The sequence below is a fragment of the Bufo bufo genome, chromosome 1 (genome assembly GCF_905171765.1).
Source record: "Bufo bufo chromosome 1, aBufBuf1.1, whole genome shotgun sequence".
NCBI classification, from domain to species: domain Eukaryota; kingdom Metazoa; phylum Chordata; class Amphibia; order Anura; family Bufonidae; genus Bufo; species Bufo bufo.
In genome coordinates, this window is record NC_053389.1 from 15,317,856 (window position 1) to 15,333,669 (window position 15,814).

At 41.7% G+C, this 15,814-nt stretch overlaps 1 protein-coding gene across 1 annotated transcript in view; it reads left to right on the plus strand.

The window, feature by feature from the left end:
- The window catches only part of LOC120986790 (sialic acid-binding Ig-like lectin 8), a 37,598-nt gene extending 22,898 nt beyond the window's left edge, over nucleotides 1–14,700 (plus strand). The window contains exons 4-8 of the mRNA XM_040415496.1: nucleotides 1,289–1,582; nucleotides 10,742–10,943; nucleotides 11,440–11,488; nucleotides 13,075–13,137; nucleotides 14,440–14,700. Of these exons, the coding sequence (XP_040271430.1) occupies nucleotides 1,289–1,582; nucleotides 10,742–10,943; nucleotides 11,440–11,488; nucleotides 13,075–13,137; nucleotides 14,440–14,556 (725 nt within the window). The 3' untranslated portion in view covers nucleotides 14,557–14,700. The remainder of the gene's footprint in view (nucleotides 1–1,288; nucleotides 1,583–10,741; nucleotides 10,944–11,439; nucleotides 11,489–13,074; nucleotides 13,138–14,439) is intronic.
- The last annotated feature ends 1,114 nt before the right edge of the window (nucleotides 14,701–15,814 follow it).

Consider the following 15,814-nt stretch of genomic DNA (forward strand, 5'->3'; position numbering starts at 1 on the left):
CGATGCAGGCCTCTTCTGGCCTGTGTCCTGGGCTGTACGGCCAAGTGGTGCGATGACGTCGTCCACAATAGAAGCATTCATCTCCACTCCTGCTGCCCTGCCACTGCCACCCCCACCTGTCACCAGGGTTGCGCCTCCTTAAGCAATTGCCTCACCTCAACTAATTGGCGGTGCGGTCATAACCGGGACCATCATGGAGGTGCGACTAGTGAGCCTTTGGCTAAGTTCATCCCCACTATCAGGGGTTTAGGGCACTTTCACACTTGCGGCAGAGTGATCCGGCAAGCAGTTCCGTCGATCCAATCTGCATGCAAACGGACAGCATTTGTAGACGGATCCGGATGCGGATCTGTCTCACAAATGCATTGCAAGAACGGATCCGTCTGTCCGTTTGTCATACGGACAAACAGATCCGTTTCAAATTTTTTTTTCACATTTTTACCTGTCTGCGCATGCACAGACCGGAAGGACAGATCCGGCATTGCGGTCTTTTTAATGCCGGATCCGGCACTAATACATTCCTATGGAAAAAAATGCCGGATTCAGGCAAGTGTTAAGTTTTTTTGGACGGAGATAAAACCGTAGCATGCTGCGGTATTATCTCCGTCCTGAATAGTCAAAAAGACTGAACTGAAGACATCCGGATTGCTCTCCATTCAGAATGCATGGGGATAAAACTGATCAGTTCTTTCCGGTATTGAGGCCCTAGGACGGAACTCAGTGCCGGAGAAGAAAAACGCTAGTGTGAAAGTACCCTTAGCCCTAAGTCAAACCGGGGCACTTTATTTAGTGGTATTTCTGCCACTATACATTTACCTGCCGTTCCAGTCTCCAAGTACTCGTTTTTGGTCCTTGCCTTGTTGTATGCCGGAGAGATGTTCTAAGGGGTCTGTTTGACCCCCGGTAGAACATCATAACCGCATATGTCCTTAAAGGACATATAAACACATGTATAGATATATATTTTCATTGTTTTTGAATAAATCAAAGGCAGTGATTCACTTAAGTCATTGCAGGAAATGTCCCTAGAACTGGTTGTGGTTTCCCCTATAAAATCAGTAGAGGAAACGATTTAAAGAAAAAGAAAACTACAGCATGACTTTAATATCATATGACTTCTTGGCATGCGGGATATCATAGTTCATTACCATATAGCAGTTGCCAAAATGTAAAATAAATGGCAGGTGTGAAATTAAAATGGGTTCAACCAATTACACTAGGGGTATAGATTGTACGTCCTAGTCCCTTCTACTCTTTATCATTATATAATTTTCTATTTTTTTTTTAGAGCTCACAGATACACCTATCATCTCCTCTACAAGGCTGGTGAGGGGGGAGGAGGTGACATTGACCTGTACAAGTCCTGGTAGATGCTGGACAACACCACAGATAACATGGGAAGGAACCTTGACTGATACAAGACAGAAGAAGTATGATTTAATCTATGGAGATGGCAGGAGAACCTTCCATTCCAATATCACATTCACCCCAAGGAAGTCACACAACAATTCTCTATTATTCTGCAAAGTGACCTTCAAATCAGGAGTGACCACAGTGAAGCAGCGAGTGTTGAACGTTGAATGTAAGTCAGACTCATCATACAATTAAATATTCCTTACCAAACTAACAAGAATGTGGTGATAAAGGAACAGCCTAGGGGTGTTATGGGTACATCGGCTGCCCCTGCTGAAGAGGGCATCAGAGATGGCCTTGTACCTAAAGCCTGTGGACACCATGAATTATTGCATCAAAGCAACTTTTAAACATGGTATAGACCTAATATAAGACATCTTTTTGTATGGAAATGTGTGATCGCTTTTTTCAGTATATGGAGGTGGCAGCACTGTATAGACTTTTATATTCCCAGTATATGGAGGTGGCAGCACTGTATAGACTTTTATATTCCCAGTATATGGAGGTGGCATCACTGTATAGACTTGTATATTCCCAGTATATGGTGATGGAGGCACTGTATAGACTTTTATATTCTCAGTATATGTAGATGGAGACACTGTATAGACTTTTATATTCCCAGTATATGGTGGTGGAGGCACTGTATAGACTTTTATATTCCCAGTATCTGGAGGTGGAGGCACTGTATAGACTTTTATATTCCCAGTATCTGGAGGTGGAGGCACTGTATAGACTTTTATATTCTCAGTATATGGAGGTGAAGGCACTGTATAGATTTTTATATTCCCAGTATATGGATGTGGAGGCACTGTATAGATTTTTATATTCTCAGTATATGTAGATGGAGACACTGTATAGACTTTTATATTCCCAGTATATGGAGGTGGAGGCACTGTATAGACTTTTATATTCCCAGTATATGGAGGTGGCATCACTGTATAGACTTTTATATTCCCAGTATATGGTGGTGGAGGCACTGTATAGATTTTTATATTCTCATTATATGTAGATGGAGGCACTGTATAGACTTTTATATTCCCAGTATATGGAGGTGGAGGCACTGTATATACTTTTATATTCCCAGTATATGGATGTGGAGGCACTGTATAGACTTTTATATTCCCAGTATATGGAGGTGGCATCACTGTATAGACTTTTATATTCCCAGTATATGGTGGTGGAGGCACTGTATAGATTTTTATATTCTCATTATATGTAGATGGAGGCACTGTATAGACTTTTATATTCCCAGTATATGGAGGTGGAGGCACTGTATATACTTTTATATTCCCAGTATATGTAGATGGAGACACTGTATAGACTTTTATATTCCCAGTATATGGAGGTGGCATCACTGTATAGACTTTTATATTCCCAGTATATGGTGGTGGAGGCACTGTATAGATTTTTATATTCTCATTATATGTAGATGGAGGCACTGTATAGACTTTTATATTCCCAGTATATGGAGGTGGAGGCACTGTATATACTTTTATATTCCCAGTATATGGAGGTGGCATCACTGTATAGACTTTTATATTCCCATTATATGGAGGTGGAGGCACTGTATAGACTTTTATATTCCCAGTATATGGTGGTGGAGGCACTGTATAAATTTTTATATTCTCAGTATATGGAGGTGAAGGCACTGTATAGACTTTTATATTCTCAGTATATGGATGTGGAGGCACTGTATAGACTTTTATATTCCCAGTATATGGAGGTGATGGAACTGTATAGACTTTTATATTCTCAGTATATGGATGTGGAGGCACTGTATAGACTTTTATATTCTCAGTATATGGATGTGGAGGCACTGTATAGACTTTTATATTCTCAGTATATGGATGTGGAGGCACTGTATAGACTTGTATTGTCACACCGGTGACAGGTCTTAGAAGGTCTGAAAAATTATCTGCACATTAGTGATCTGACAGTCTCTTTTGGTTTCACTTTGTCTGTGTGTTGCCGGTATGTCCACACCTCCTGTTCAGGTGTGGATCATGTGACCTTTACCTATCCCTATTCAGTCTGACTTTACCCATCACTCCTTACTCTGGATAGCTTCATTTGGTTTTGGAAGAGCTGGAGTGTGGTTCTTGTTGAAGTCCTGTTCATCCATCATCCTCAGAAGTTAACTGTTCCGCTTGTTGTGTTTGGATCCCCCCCCCCTCCCTGGTTGTTTACTAGGCCTCAGCGTGACGCTGGTTCCTTCACCAAGGAAAGAACGGGTTGTCTCTGCCTTGTCATTACCTTTAGGGCATCCGAGGGTCACCAGGATTTTCTAGGTTCCTGTGTATGGGTATCTCTACCATCGAGAGGTACCCATACAGATAGGAGTTAGGGCCAGGAGCAGGGTTTTATAGGTGGTGACTAGAGTTGAGGGGAAACCCGGATGTTCGGGTTTGGCAGGTTTGGCCGAAATTGAAAAAAAAGTTCGGGTTCGGGACACGAACTTGACCCGAACTTGACCCCGAACCTGAACCCCATTGAAGTCAATGGGGACCCGAACTTTTGGCCACTAAAATGGCTCTAAAATAGCCCTGGAAAGAGCTAGAGGGCTGAAAAAGGCAGCAAAATGTGCTTAAGAGCATGGCAAATGCTCTGAAAACAAATGTGGATAGGGAAATGAATTTAAAAAAACATAAAAGACGTTAAAAAAAATAAAAATTAGGAATGATGTAGGAGGAAGAGGTTGGGGAGGCGGTGAATGGGTGGATGTGGCAATGTAGGCTCACGTGGTGGTCTAGGTGGAAGCGGCAGTGGTAGGCTCACGTGGTGGTCTAGGTGGAAGGAGGAATAGGTAGCCAACACAGATGTGTGTTATTTAGCATTTTTACATAGTGGTATCCCCCAAAATATTAAAACATATATATAAAAAAAAAAAAGGAATAAGTGCACTTGAGTACAAGGATGGATGGTTGAGGCTGTTAGAACTGCCTATTCTGCACAAGGTACAGACAAGTCTTGTGGTATCCAGGCCTGGTTCATTTTAATGAACGTGAGCTTGTCCACGTTGGCTGTGGACAGGCGGCTGCGTCTGTCTGTAATGACGCCTCCTGCCGTGCTAAATACACGTTCAGAGAGCACACTGGCTGCAGGGCAGGCTAGCACCTCCAAGGCATACAGAGCAAGCGCTGGCCATGTGGACAATTTGGAGACCCAGAAGTTGAATGGGGCAGAACCATCAGTCAGTACGTGTAGTCGTGTGCACAGGAACTGTTCCACCATGTTGTTCAAATGCTGCTTCCTGCTAACACGCTCCATATCAGCAATTGGGGCCGGTTGTTGCGGCAAAATGACAAAGATTTTCCACATGTCGGGCCATGCTAACCCTGCCTTCTGAGGTGCTGGCGCTGACACAGCTGCGTTGGCGACCTCTTCCTCTTCCTCCTCCCCTGCCTTCGCCTTGTGCTTCCATTTGTCCCCAGGCGTCAGTCGGGAATGCTCTCAGGAGCACGTCTACCAGCGTGTGCCTGTAGTCGCGCATCTTCCGATCACGCTCCAGTGAGGGAATTAAGGACGTCACATTGTCTTTGTAACGGGGATCCAGAAGGGTGGCCACCTAGTAGTCACACGTTAAAATGTGGGCAACTCTGCTGTCGTTGCGCAGGCACTGCAGCATGTAGTTTCTCATGTGTGCCAGGCTGCCCAGAGGTAAGGACAAGCTGTCCTCTGTGGGAGGCGTATCGTCTGCGTCCTCCGTATCCCCCCAGCCACGCACCAGTGATGGGCCCAAGCTGCGTTGGGTGCCACCCCGCTGTGAACATGCTTCATCCTCATCCTCCTCCTCATCCTCCTCATCCTCTAGTAGTGGGCCCTGGCTGGCCAAATTTGTACCTGGCCTCTGCTGTTGCAAAAAACCTCCCTCTGAGCCACTTCTAAAAGACTGGCCTGAAAGTGTTAGAAATGACCCCTCTTCATCCTCCTCCTCCTCGTCCTGGGCCACATCCTCTTCCATCATCGCCCTAAGTGTTTTCTCAAGGAGACATAGAAGTGGTATTGTAACGCTGATAACGGCGTCATCACCACTGGCCATGTTAGTTGAGTACTCGAAACAGCGCAACAGGGCACAAAGGTCTCGCATGGAGGCCCAGTCATTGGTGGTGAAGGGGTGCTGTTCCGCAGTGTGACTCACGTGCTGCAGCTGAAACTCCACTATGGCCTGCTGCTGCTCACACAGTCTCTCCAGCATATGCAAAGTGGAGTTCCACCTGGTGGGCACGTCGCATATGAGCCGGTGAGCGGGAAGGCCGAAGTTACGCTGTAGAGCAGACAGCCGAGCGGCGGCAGGATGAGAACGCCGGAAGCGCACACAGAAGTAATGGCGGCTGGGAACGACGTACTGTGGGACAGCAAGCGACATGAGCTGTTTGAAGCTGTCCGTCTCCACCAGCCTGAATGACAGCGTTTCAAAGGCCAGTAGTTTAGAAATGCTGGAATTCAGGGTCAGGGATCGAGGGTGGCTAGGTGGGAATTTACGCTTTCTCTCCAAGGTTTGTGAGATGGAGAGCTGAATGCTTCCGTGTGACATGGTGGAGATGCTTGGTGACGGATGTGGTGGTGTTGGTGGCACATCCTCTGTTGGCTGGGTGGCAGGTGCCAACGTTCCTCCAGAGGCGGAGGAAGAGGCCGAGGCAGCAGCAGAAAAGGGAGCAAGAGGGGCCTGAGCCCTTTCTTGGTTTTGAAGGTGCTTACTCCACTGCAGCCTCTGTCTAACATGTAGATGCCTGGTCATGCAGGTTGTGCTAAGGTTCAGAACGTTAATGCCTCGCTTCAGGCTCTGATGGCAAGGCGTGCAAACCACTCGGGTCTTGTCGTCAGCACATTGTGTGAAGAAGTGCCATGCCAGGGAACTCCTTGAAGTTGCCTTTGGTGTGCTCGGTCCCTGGTGGCGGTGGCCAGTAGCAGGCAAACTGTTTTGGCGACGGCTGCTTTTGCACCCTGCTCCCTCTTTTGCTACGCTGTTGGCTCGGTCTCACCACTGCCTCTTCCTCCAAACTCTGAAAGTCAGTGGCACGATCTTCATTCCGTGTGGGGTCTAGGACCTCATCGTCCCCTGCATCGTCTTCCACCCAGTCTTTCTCCCTGACCTCCTTTTCGGTCTGCACACTGCAGAAAGAATCAGCAGTTGGCACCTGTGTTTCGTTATCATCAGAGACGTGCTGAGGTGGTATTCCTATGTCCTCATCAGATAACATAAGTAGTTGTGCGTCAGTGCATTCTATGTCTTTCACCCCTGAGGAAGGGCTAGGTGGATGCCCTTGGGAAACCCTGCCAGCAGAGTCTTAAAACAGCATAAGAGACTGCTGCATGACTTGAGGCTCAGGCAGGTTCCCCAGGGGTGATGTGACAGACTGATGTGCATGGGTTTCAGGCGCCACCTGTGCGCTTTCTGCAGAAGACTGGGTTGGAGATAATGTGAACGTGCTGGATCCACTGTCGGCCACCCAATCGACTATCGCCTGTACTTGCTCAGGCCTTACCATCCTTAGAACGGCATTAGGCCCGGCCAAATATCGCTGTAGATTCTGGCGGCTACTGGGACCTGAGGTAGTAGGTTCAGTAGGACGTGTAGCTGTGGCAGAATGGCCACTTCCTCTCCCTGCACCAGAGGCTCCACCAACACCACCACCACGACCATGAAAGCGTCCCTTATTAGATGTTTGCCTCATAGTTAGCATTCACCAAGCAAAGTAAAAAGTGGTTGAGTCTGTTAAAAATGATTATCCGCCAATAAAAACCCTGATGTAGGGTATTGCACAAAAAAAATAATTTAACTCTATATGACAGCGGTATTTGTGGCCTAAATGTCACAGTAACTTATGCATGTCTAATCCCAGATGTGCAGTATATCAGATTTTTTTTTAACCCCAGTAAGCAAAAGCCGTTTTTGTGGCCTAAATTTCACAGTAATTTATGCACCTCTAATCCCAGATGTGCAGTATATAAAACACAGTGTTTTTTCAACCCCGGTATGAGAAAGCCGTATTTCTGGCCTAAATGTAACACTCACTTATGCAGCGATAATCACAGATGTGCACTATATGAAACAGAGTTTTTTTTTTTCACCCTAGTATGCCCCAGTATGAGAAAGCCGTATTTCTGGCCTAAATTGAACAGTCACTTATGCAGCGATAATCCTAGATGTGCACTATATGAAACAGAGGGTTTTTTAAACCCCAGTGTCTCAAAGCAGTATTTCTGGACTTGCAGACATGCATATATCCTGTGCTGGTGCACTATCGTTGCATAAAATGGCTGCCGATTATGTATTGACTAACTGAAGGGAAAAAAAGTTAGTTTTCAGCAGTAGTTGGCTCAGGGCAGGCTTAAAACAATTGTGCACTGCCCCAACAAAACACATTTTCTGTAGATCGCTGAGTAAAGAAGCAGTTCTTCATAAGATTCCTCCCTGATCTCTCCCTCACAGCAGCTGCAGCCTATCCCTACACTAATCCGAGCAGAGTGACGTGCGGCGCTACGTGACTCCAGCTTAAATAGAGGCTGGGTCACATGCTGCAGTTGGCCAATCACAGCCATGTCAATAGTAGGCATGGCTGTGATGGCCTCTTGGGGCAAGTAGTATGATGCTTGTTGATTGGCTGCTTTGCAGCTTTTCAAAAAGCGCCATAAAAATCGCCGAACCCCGAACCCGAACTGTTATGTAAATGTTGGGGTTCGGGTCCGGGTGCCGAAAACCCTAAAGTACGGTACGAACCCGAATTTTACAGTTCGTGTTTGCTCAACTCTAGTGGTGACCCTTTTCCTTCCCTAGCGGTGAGGCCTAGTGTCTTTCCCCTTCTTTTCTGTTGTCTTTTGGTGTTCTCCCCTACTACATTCGTGACATTTATATTCCCAGTATATGGAGGTGGAGGCACTGTATAGACCTAAATTTTTTTTCAGTATATGGAGGTGGTGCCACTGTATAGAATTTTATATTCCCAGTATAAGGAGATGGCGGCACTGTATATACGTTTATATTCTCAGTATATAGAGGTGGAGGCACTGTATAGACTTTTATATTCTCAGTATATGGAGGTGGAAGCACTGTCTATCATTTTATATTCTTAGTATATGGAGGTGGAAGCACTGTATAGACTTTTATATTCTCAGTATATGGTGGTGGCGACAAAGTATAGACCTTTATATTCCCAGTATATGGTGGTGGAGGCACTGTATAGAATTTTATATTTTCAGTATTTGGTGGTGGAGGTTGAGATCTTCAAGCAAGATGGAGGCTGGCGGCCTGTCGCTAGCAAATAGAGGCAGTAAGTTAGAATTTTTTTGTTTTTTATACTATTTCTGGTTAAATCGATTTGCTGATAAGAAGCACGCGTAAATTCGGCTTCTAGGCTTATCGAATTTATCCTGAAATTCAGAACAAATTCCACTTCGTGGGATTCGATTCGCTCATCTCTATTTATAATTGTATAGCACAATTATTTGGGCCATAGAAGAGAAGTGGCACAATGTAGAGCTCAAAGAACAGATGCTCCAGAACGGTTATTTCATGTGGATAATGAGTATTTATCAAACTAAATACGCCATGGAGAGCCGACAGGTCTTCTTCAAATCAAAACTTTAAGCCCCATTTTTCAAATCTGATGTGTCACTGTATTTGGTGATAACTTTGGATGGAATCAATTTTACTTATCCAAGCCATTCTGAGATTATTGTTTGTTTTGTGATACATTACACTAATGGTAGTGGTATACTTTGGTCAACATATTTTGTTTTTACTTAAAAAAATAAATCTAATTTGAATTTTTGAGTCAGTTAAATCTCACAAAATAATTAACAACTAAAATGTATCACTTGTCTACTTTTTGAAGGAATAATTTTTCATACGTTTATTTGTTTGTGAGGCTTAAAACATAAGTTTAGAGGTTTTGGATACTAAACTCCCCCAAAGTAATTTAGCTAGAGGTGTAATGTTGGTTTTGGCCCCACAGGTGACAGGTGATGAAGCAGTACACTCTTTTCAAAAGTACATTTTTTTAAGCTCCACATTTCCACAAGGGTTACGGTATTTGGAAAATTGTAATTCTATCAGTGATATTTAATTTTTGAGGGATTCTCTATGAGGTATAAATGGCATGTTAGGGTCAATACAATTAAAACAATACCAAAATAATTATATATTTTTTTTATGTTTCATTACGTTTGCTTTTTAAAATTGCTGTAAGAAAATCAATGTTTTGTGTCTCTATAATCCAAGAGCCATATTTATGCAGATTGGTGTTTTACAGCTCTACTTCTGGCTGTGCCACGATTAAGAGCTGAATATCTGTGCATGTCCATGCAACAAAATCGAGCTGATGTAGATTTCCGCTGCAGTTTTCTGTCACAGAGGGATGATAAACCTCCCCCATATTTTTATTTTTTATTTTTATTTATTTCGTTTATTGCTGTTTCGGGACTGTTTCTCTTGGTACCATGTTGAGACGTGATATGACTTTTTGATTTCTTTGAGATAATCCAAAAATATAAGCAAAAAATACATATTGATCGATATCTTTTATTTACGATATACTTCTTGGGGGGGGGGCATCGTCGTGCGGTACAGATGAGAGTAAATTTATTCTGTATTTTAATGACCATGGTGATACCAAATTTATATAGATTTTTTTAAACTATTTTTGCATCAAAATATCTATTTTTTTTATTGAAAATCATTTATTTTTCGAAAAACAGCAATGACTTTTTTTGTGGAGGCAGTTGAGTGGGGACTTGTTTGGTACCGTTTTGGGGTACACATGGCTGTGTGATAATTTTGTGTTTTTATGTGAGGCAAATAACATAATAACTATCATCTGTCAGTTGATATGATTGTTATATAATTGTTTTATGTTTTATTAATTTTAACTTAAATTACAATTGTAACTTGTGTTGCCATATTTTAAAAGCCATAACTTTTTCATTGTTGTTTTTGTTAGCATAGTGTAGTTTTGCAGAATGACTTGAATTTTCCATTGGTGCCATATTGGGGTACAGATTTCATTTGGATCGGAGGCGAGGTGGCCAAATAATAGCAACTCTGTTTTCTCCTCTTTTTTTTTTTTACTTATGGGGTTTATATAATAAAATGAATTGTAAAAGAGAAGTCAAAAACAATATAAACACACATATAACATTGAAATGTTCATTAAACCAGTTACTACAACACATACAATATCAAGATCAATTTCAAATTAAAAAGCACTAGGGGTTGGTGGATACCCTCAAGTGAAGTACAGTACCGCACCAGCCCTTAGATATGATATTGGCTGGAGAGCTTCCTGTTAAGGTATATATTATAATCTTGTCTATGTATCTTCTTCTCTAGATGGAGAAAAAAAATTCTATGACCCTTCTGTCTATGTACCTTCAGCTGTAGAAGAAGATAAAAGTTTCAGTGACCCTACTGTCCACGTTCCTCCAGCTGTAGATGAAGATAAAAGATTCACTGACCCTACACTGCTTATCCTAGCGATAATCGGACCAATCTGCCTCCTGCTGCTTGCATTGCTTGCATTTGCTTGTTGGAGGTAATGTATACTAATAATTAATATTTCATCAATGTGTATTTATATCTGCTAATCCTGAATGCCCCCCCTTCACTGCACATGCAACAGACACATCTTCATATATGCATTGTCGGGTGTAGCTGTTTTCAGACACCCTATTAAGAGTAAATAGAGGGGCCTTCTATTTGTATCCTCCTTCAGACAGTGTGGAGACCAGCAGCAAAATGTCTCCTGCTCTGGAGGACTCTTTAGCTAATGCACAAAAATTACATAGACGGCCTTAAAATATTCATGAGTACAATATAATGCCTCATTTCCCCTTTGCGGCCACTTTAGGCTACATGAGTAAGGGTTCCTCTTGTAGATGAAAATTGATTGCTGACACTTTTTTGAAAATATAGCTACTGTATAATGACAATTTCTCTAAATGTTCCCTGAGAAGTTTTTCTTCTTTCTTTTTCTTTGCATCTTATCCTCTTCTTGCTGTAATAACTAGGGCATAATTATTTTTCCATAGGAAAAGGCAGGGGAAGCCGACAATGGCTGAGAAGCCGACAAGCGCTGAGGTGACATGCAAATTCTTTCTAATAGGCCATATGGATATCATAAAGAGGGTCCTGGGATTTCTCTGATGGAGCAGAGAGATGATAACAAAAAGGAGCTTTGATGTAGCCTACCGGTTATCGCCTCTTACATGGTTGTCCATTCATTTAGATGATTTGTAATATTATGCTTCCCAATGTTGCAAAACCATAGACTCATTGGGTCAAAGTGGCATCTAGAGGGGTAGACCTCTAAAAGTGATCGCCAGTGAATCGATTCTAAAATTTGTAAATTCAAATAGAATTTTTCAAAAAGTTTTGATTCTTCAGAATTTTGTGTGATTTAGTTCCAGAGTAGAGTTGAGCAAAGTCTTAAAAATTGATTCGTCATAAATTAATTTGTCACAAATTTCATTCCATTGTATGGACGGGGCTCAATGATGCCCCCCACATCAGTTAGCATTTAGCCCCTCAGATGCCTCGTTCAATGCTGAGTCATCTTCAGCCTATCAGGGGGTTAATCAGGGGTCAAAACATATATATATATACTGTATATATACAGTACAGACTAAAAGTTTGGACACACCTTCTCATTCAAAGAGTTTTCTTTATTTTCATGACTATGAAGGCATCAAAACTATGAATGTGGAATTATATACATAACAAACAAGTGTGAAACAACTGAAAATATGTCATATTCTAGGTTCTTCAAAGTAGCCACCTTTTGCTTTAATTACTGCTTTGCACACTCTTGGCATTCTCTTGATGAGCTTCAAGAGGTAGTCCCCTGAAATGGTTTTCACTTCACAGGTGTGCCCTGTCAGGTTTAATAAGTGGGATTTCTTGCCTTATAAATGGGGTTGGGACCATCAGTTGCGTTGAGGAGAAGTCAGGTGGATACACAGCTGATAGTCCTACTGAATAGACTGTTAGAATTTGTATTATGGCAAGAAAAAAGCAGCTAAGTAAAGTTTTGATGCCTTCAGTGTGAATCTACAATTTTCATAGTCATGAAAATAAAGAAAACTCTTTGAATGTCCAAACTTTTGGTCTGTACTGTACACTATATACACTCACTTCATCCATTTGATGGCGGAGAGGCCTCCAAGCCATCTTGATTGAAGAAAACACACCAAATGGAGTGAGCGCTGCCACGATGACGTCATCTCGATGGGTGGACGCTTTGACGTCATCACTGATGGCATCACCATGCCCGGCCAACGTGATGACGTCACACGTCAGCGTGTGTGAGAATTGGTGCGTTTCCTTCAATCAAGATGGGCGCAACGGCCTCTTCATGCTCAAATGGATGAGGTGAGTATGTTGTTTTTTTACTGCCGTTACAACGAAGCGCCAGAAAATTTGAATCATGGCAAATCAAATTTTTCCTGAAATTTGGATCAAAGTCAATTCGTTTAGCTTCAATTTGCTCAACACTATTCCAGATAATCAGAGGGAGAGAATGGGAGAGACAGAGAGAGACTTTTCCAGGCAAAGTACTTTCAATTTGGGTGGAATTTGGTTATATTGGACCTGAATCGAATTTTAATAAATTCACGCATCAGTAATTTCTTTTAACTAAATAAAATTTCACATTTTTGTTTCTTCAGCCTGAACCCATATATGCCAATCTAAAGTTGTCAGATATTACAAGTGCATACGATCAGCTGGAGGTAACTATGATGACACAATGACACATGATAATGTAGATCTCTGTGTATATTCATAATCCACTGTGGAGATGACTGAAGGTGACTTCTGCCCGCACATCTGATTGGCTCAGTCCTGTCTGGCAGTCTGATTGCTCAGAATACACAACCATGCTGTTTAAAAGAGGTTGTCAGACAAGGTTTCCTCAGCAACCAGTCTGTCTCAGATTATGTCAGGCAGAATTAAACTTTCAGATATGTACATGCTTGCCTTAGTTCAAATTTGGTCAAAGACTCCACTTTGCCACTATACAAATTCAATACAATACTGGGACATGCTAGGAAAAAACTCTTGACAGGCTGCAATTCACATCACAACCACTGGGTGGCCTCATATAGACACATATAGGATAGTCATCTCATGACACTGTGTCGCCAAATCATGTTTTTTCAAAGCTGGTCATTTTGTGCCACACATCTCATGCTGAGTCAAAAGGAAAGGTAAGGAAGTTCATATCTGCAGTTGGAGGCAGAGAAAGGATGAGGAGGTGGGTCTTAGCCAAAACCTAAGGCTAGAAATGATGGTTCCTTTTGATGCTCAGCAAGTAAATTGTTTAGAATCATCACTTGATCCTCATTTTACTTTTAGTAAATTCAATAACCTTCAAAATATAGAGCATCAAGTACTAAACATATGGGAGAATGTTCAAAAGAATATTATATATATATATATATATATATATATATATTTGTCAATAGTTCTGATTTTGTGGGAATATTTTGTAATGTGAACTGCAAATGGGGTGGAGTACATTCTCTTTTGCATTATAGGAGTGATTTTGGGCAGTTCTGTAGACAATCCTTTTAGGAAGGGTTTAAAAACTCCATGTCCAGTCCAGTTTAAGAAAATTACATACCAACAATTTACAATGGTGTTGCATTAATGGGGAGGGAGTTCAGGTGGGTACAGGTTATCTCCTATCCACATGTGCACGGCAGCTGCATTCATCTCTATGGGAGCTCTTGAGATAGCGGAGTAGAGCGCTTGGCTATCTCCGGAACGCCTATAAAAATGAATGGAGTGGCGGCGCACATGTGCGAATGGCCACTCCGATCATTTTAGGGGAGCAGCAAGGGTCTTGTGATTGGTGGGGGTCCCAGCAGTAGGATCCCCACCGATCGGATTGTCTAAAATGTTTCACAGTTTGGAATTCAGACTAGGTTGATAACTAGTAATTGTAATTATTGTTATGTTTTTCCTAGAGAAATTTTATCATTTCTTCATATTTAGATGATATCATTGACTGTATCTTTTTTTTTTTCTAGCCTGAAATCCCCGCATATATCGATGTTCTAGGATCAGATGTGGGCCCAGCTCTCTATTATGAAAATGAAAAAAAAAAAACGAAAAAAACAAACAACATTTTTAAAATGAGAACATAATCATTAGTGTTAATCGCGAATATTCTAATCGCCAATTTTTATCGTGAATATCGGCACTTCGAGAATTCGCGAAGATCTAGAATATAGTGCTAGCTCTTCGTAATCGCAAATATTATAGATTTCTTTTTTTCAACTGTACCCTCACTGCTTCTTTCTTGTGGGCCAATGAGAAGGCTGCAATATCTTTGTCTGAGCTTAGCAACATCCCTAGCAACTAATAGCAAAGTTGCCTATATAATACAGATAGTTAGTGGGAGATAGTCAGTGTAGGTTATATCCTGATATAGTGTAGCTGATAGATTTCCAGTGCAGGGTGTTAGGTAGTCTGATAGGAAGTACTGTGCTGTGATAGGGATTAGTGTATTTGGCTTTCGTCTTAGTAATATCTACTTAGACCTGATAAAATGTGAAGTTGCATGTATTGCGCCAAAAAATATGCCCATCATTAGTGCCGATTTGCGCAATTGCGAATATATTGGCGCACTCTACCTGCATATAAAGCTATTGTTTTGGCATGCATGCAAAATGTAATTAAAACAGTGCTGTAATGTAAAATTACTTACAGTGATCAGGAGTTCTTCCTCACAGTCACGAAAGTTGGTGCCAACCATTTTCTTCAGTCTCAGGAAACTTCTAGCAGCTTAAAAAATTTTGCAAAAGTGAGCCACGCCTGTATTGCTCGCGCAATACAGGCATATTACATTGCCGATTTTCGCAATCTAGAAAATAATGACTGGAGATCACGAATTCTAGAATTTGCGAATTTATGCTGAATATTAGGCCAAAAATTTGCGAAATATCGTGAAAACAAATATTGCCTATGCTGTTCATCACTAATAATCATCTTTGATAACTTTGGGGTACACATTTTTACCTTTTATAAAGCGTCTTGTTTTGAAAGCCTCCTATTTCTTGTAAAATATGGGTCATTCAAAAATATATAAATGCCCCTGTGGCCTAGGAGAGGTAAACAGGTAAAAACTATAGGCCAAGTTATGTAGGATCCTAGAGACAAACTCAAAATCGTTTTAGTAATTTAGTCATGTCACCATGATTGCCCATACTGTATATGTGTAACTTGTTTACATGTGTCAATCCTTTTTGTGAATCACTGCCCCGATTATGGTAAGTGATGATGTCTGATTTCAAAAACCCATTTTGCTGTATCCTTTTGGATAATTCCATATTATCTATTGGGGTTTCCTTTTTAGGACCCTCATTTATTAGAGAAAGAAGCAGCTATAAAGTATCTCTCACT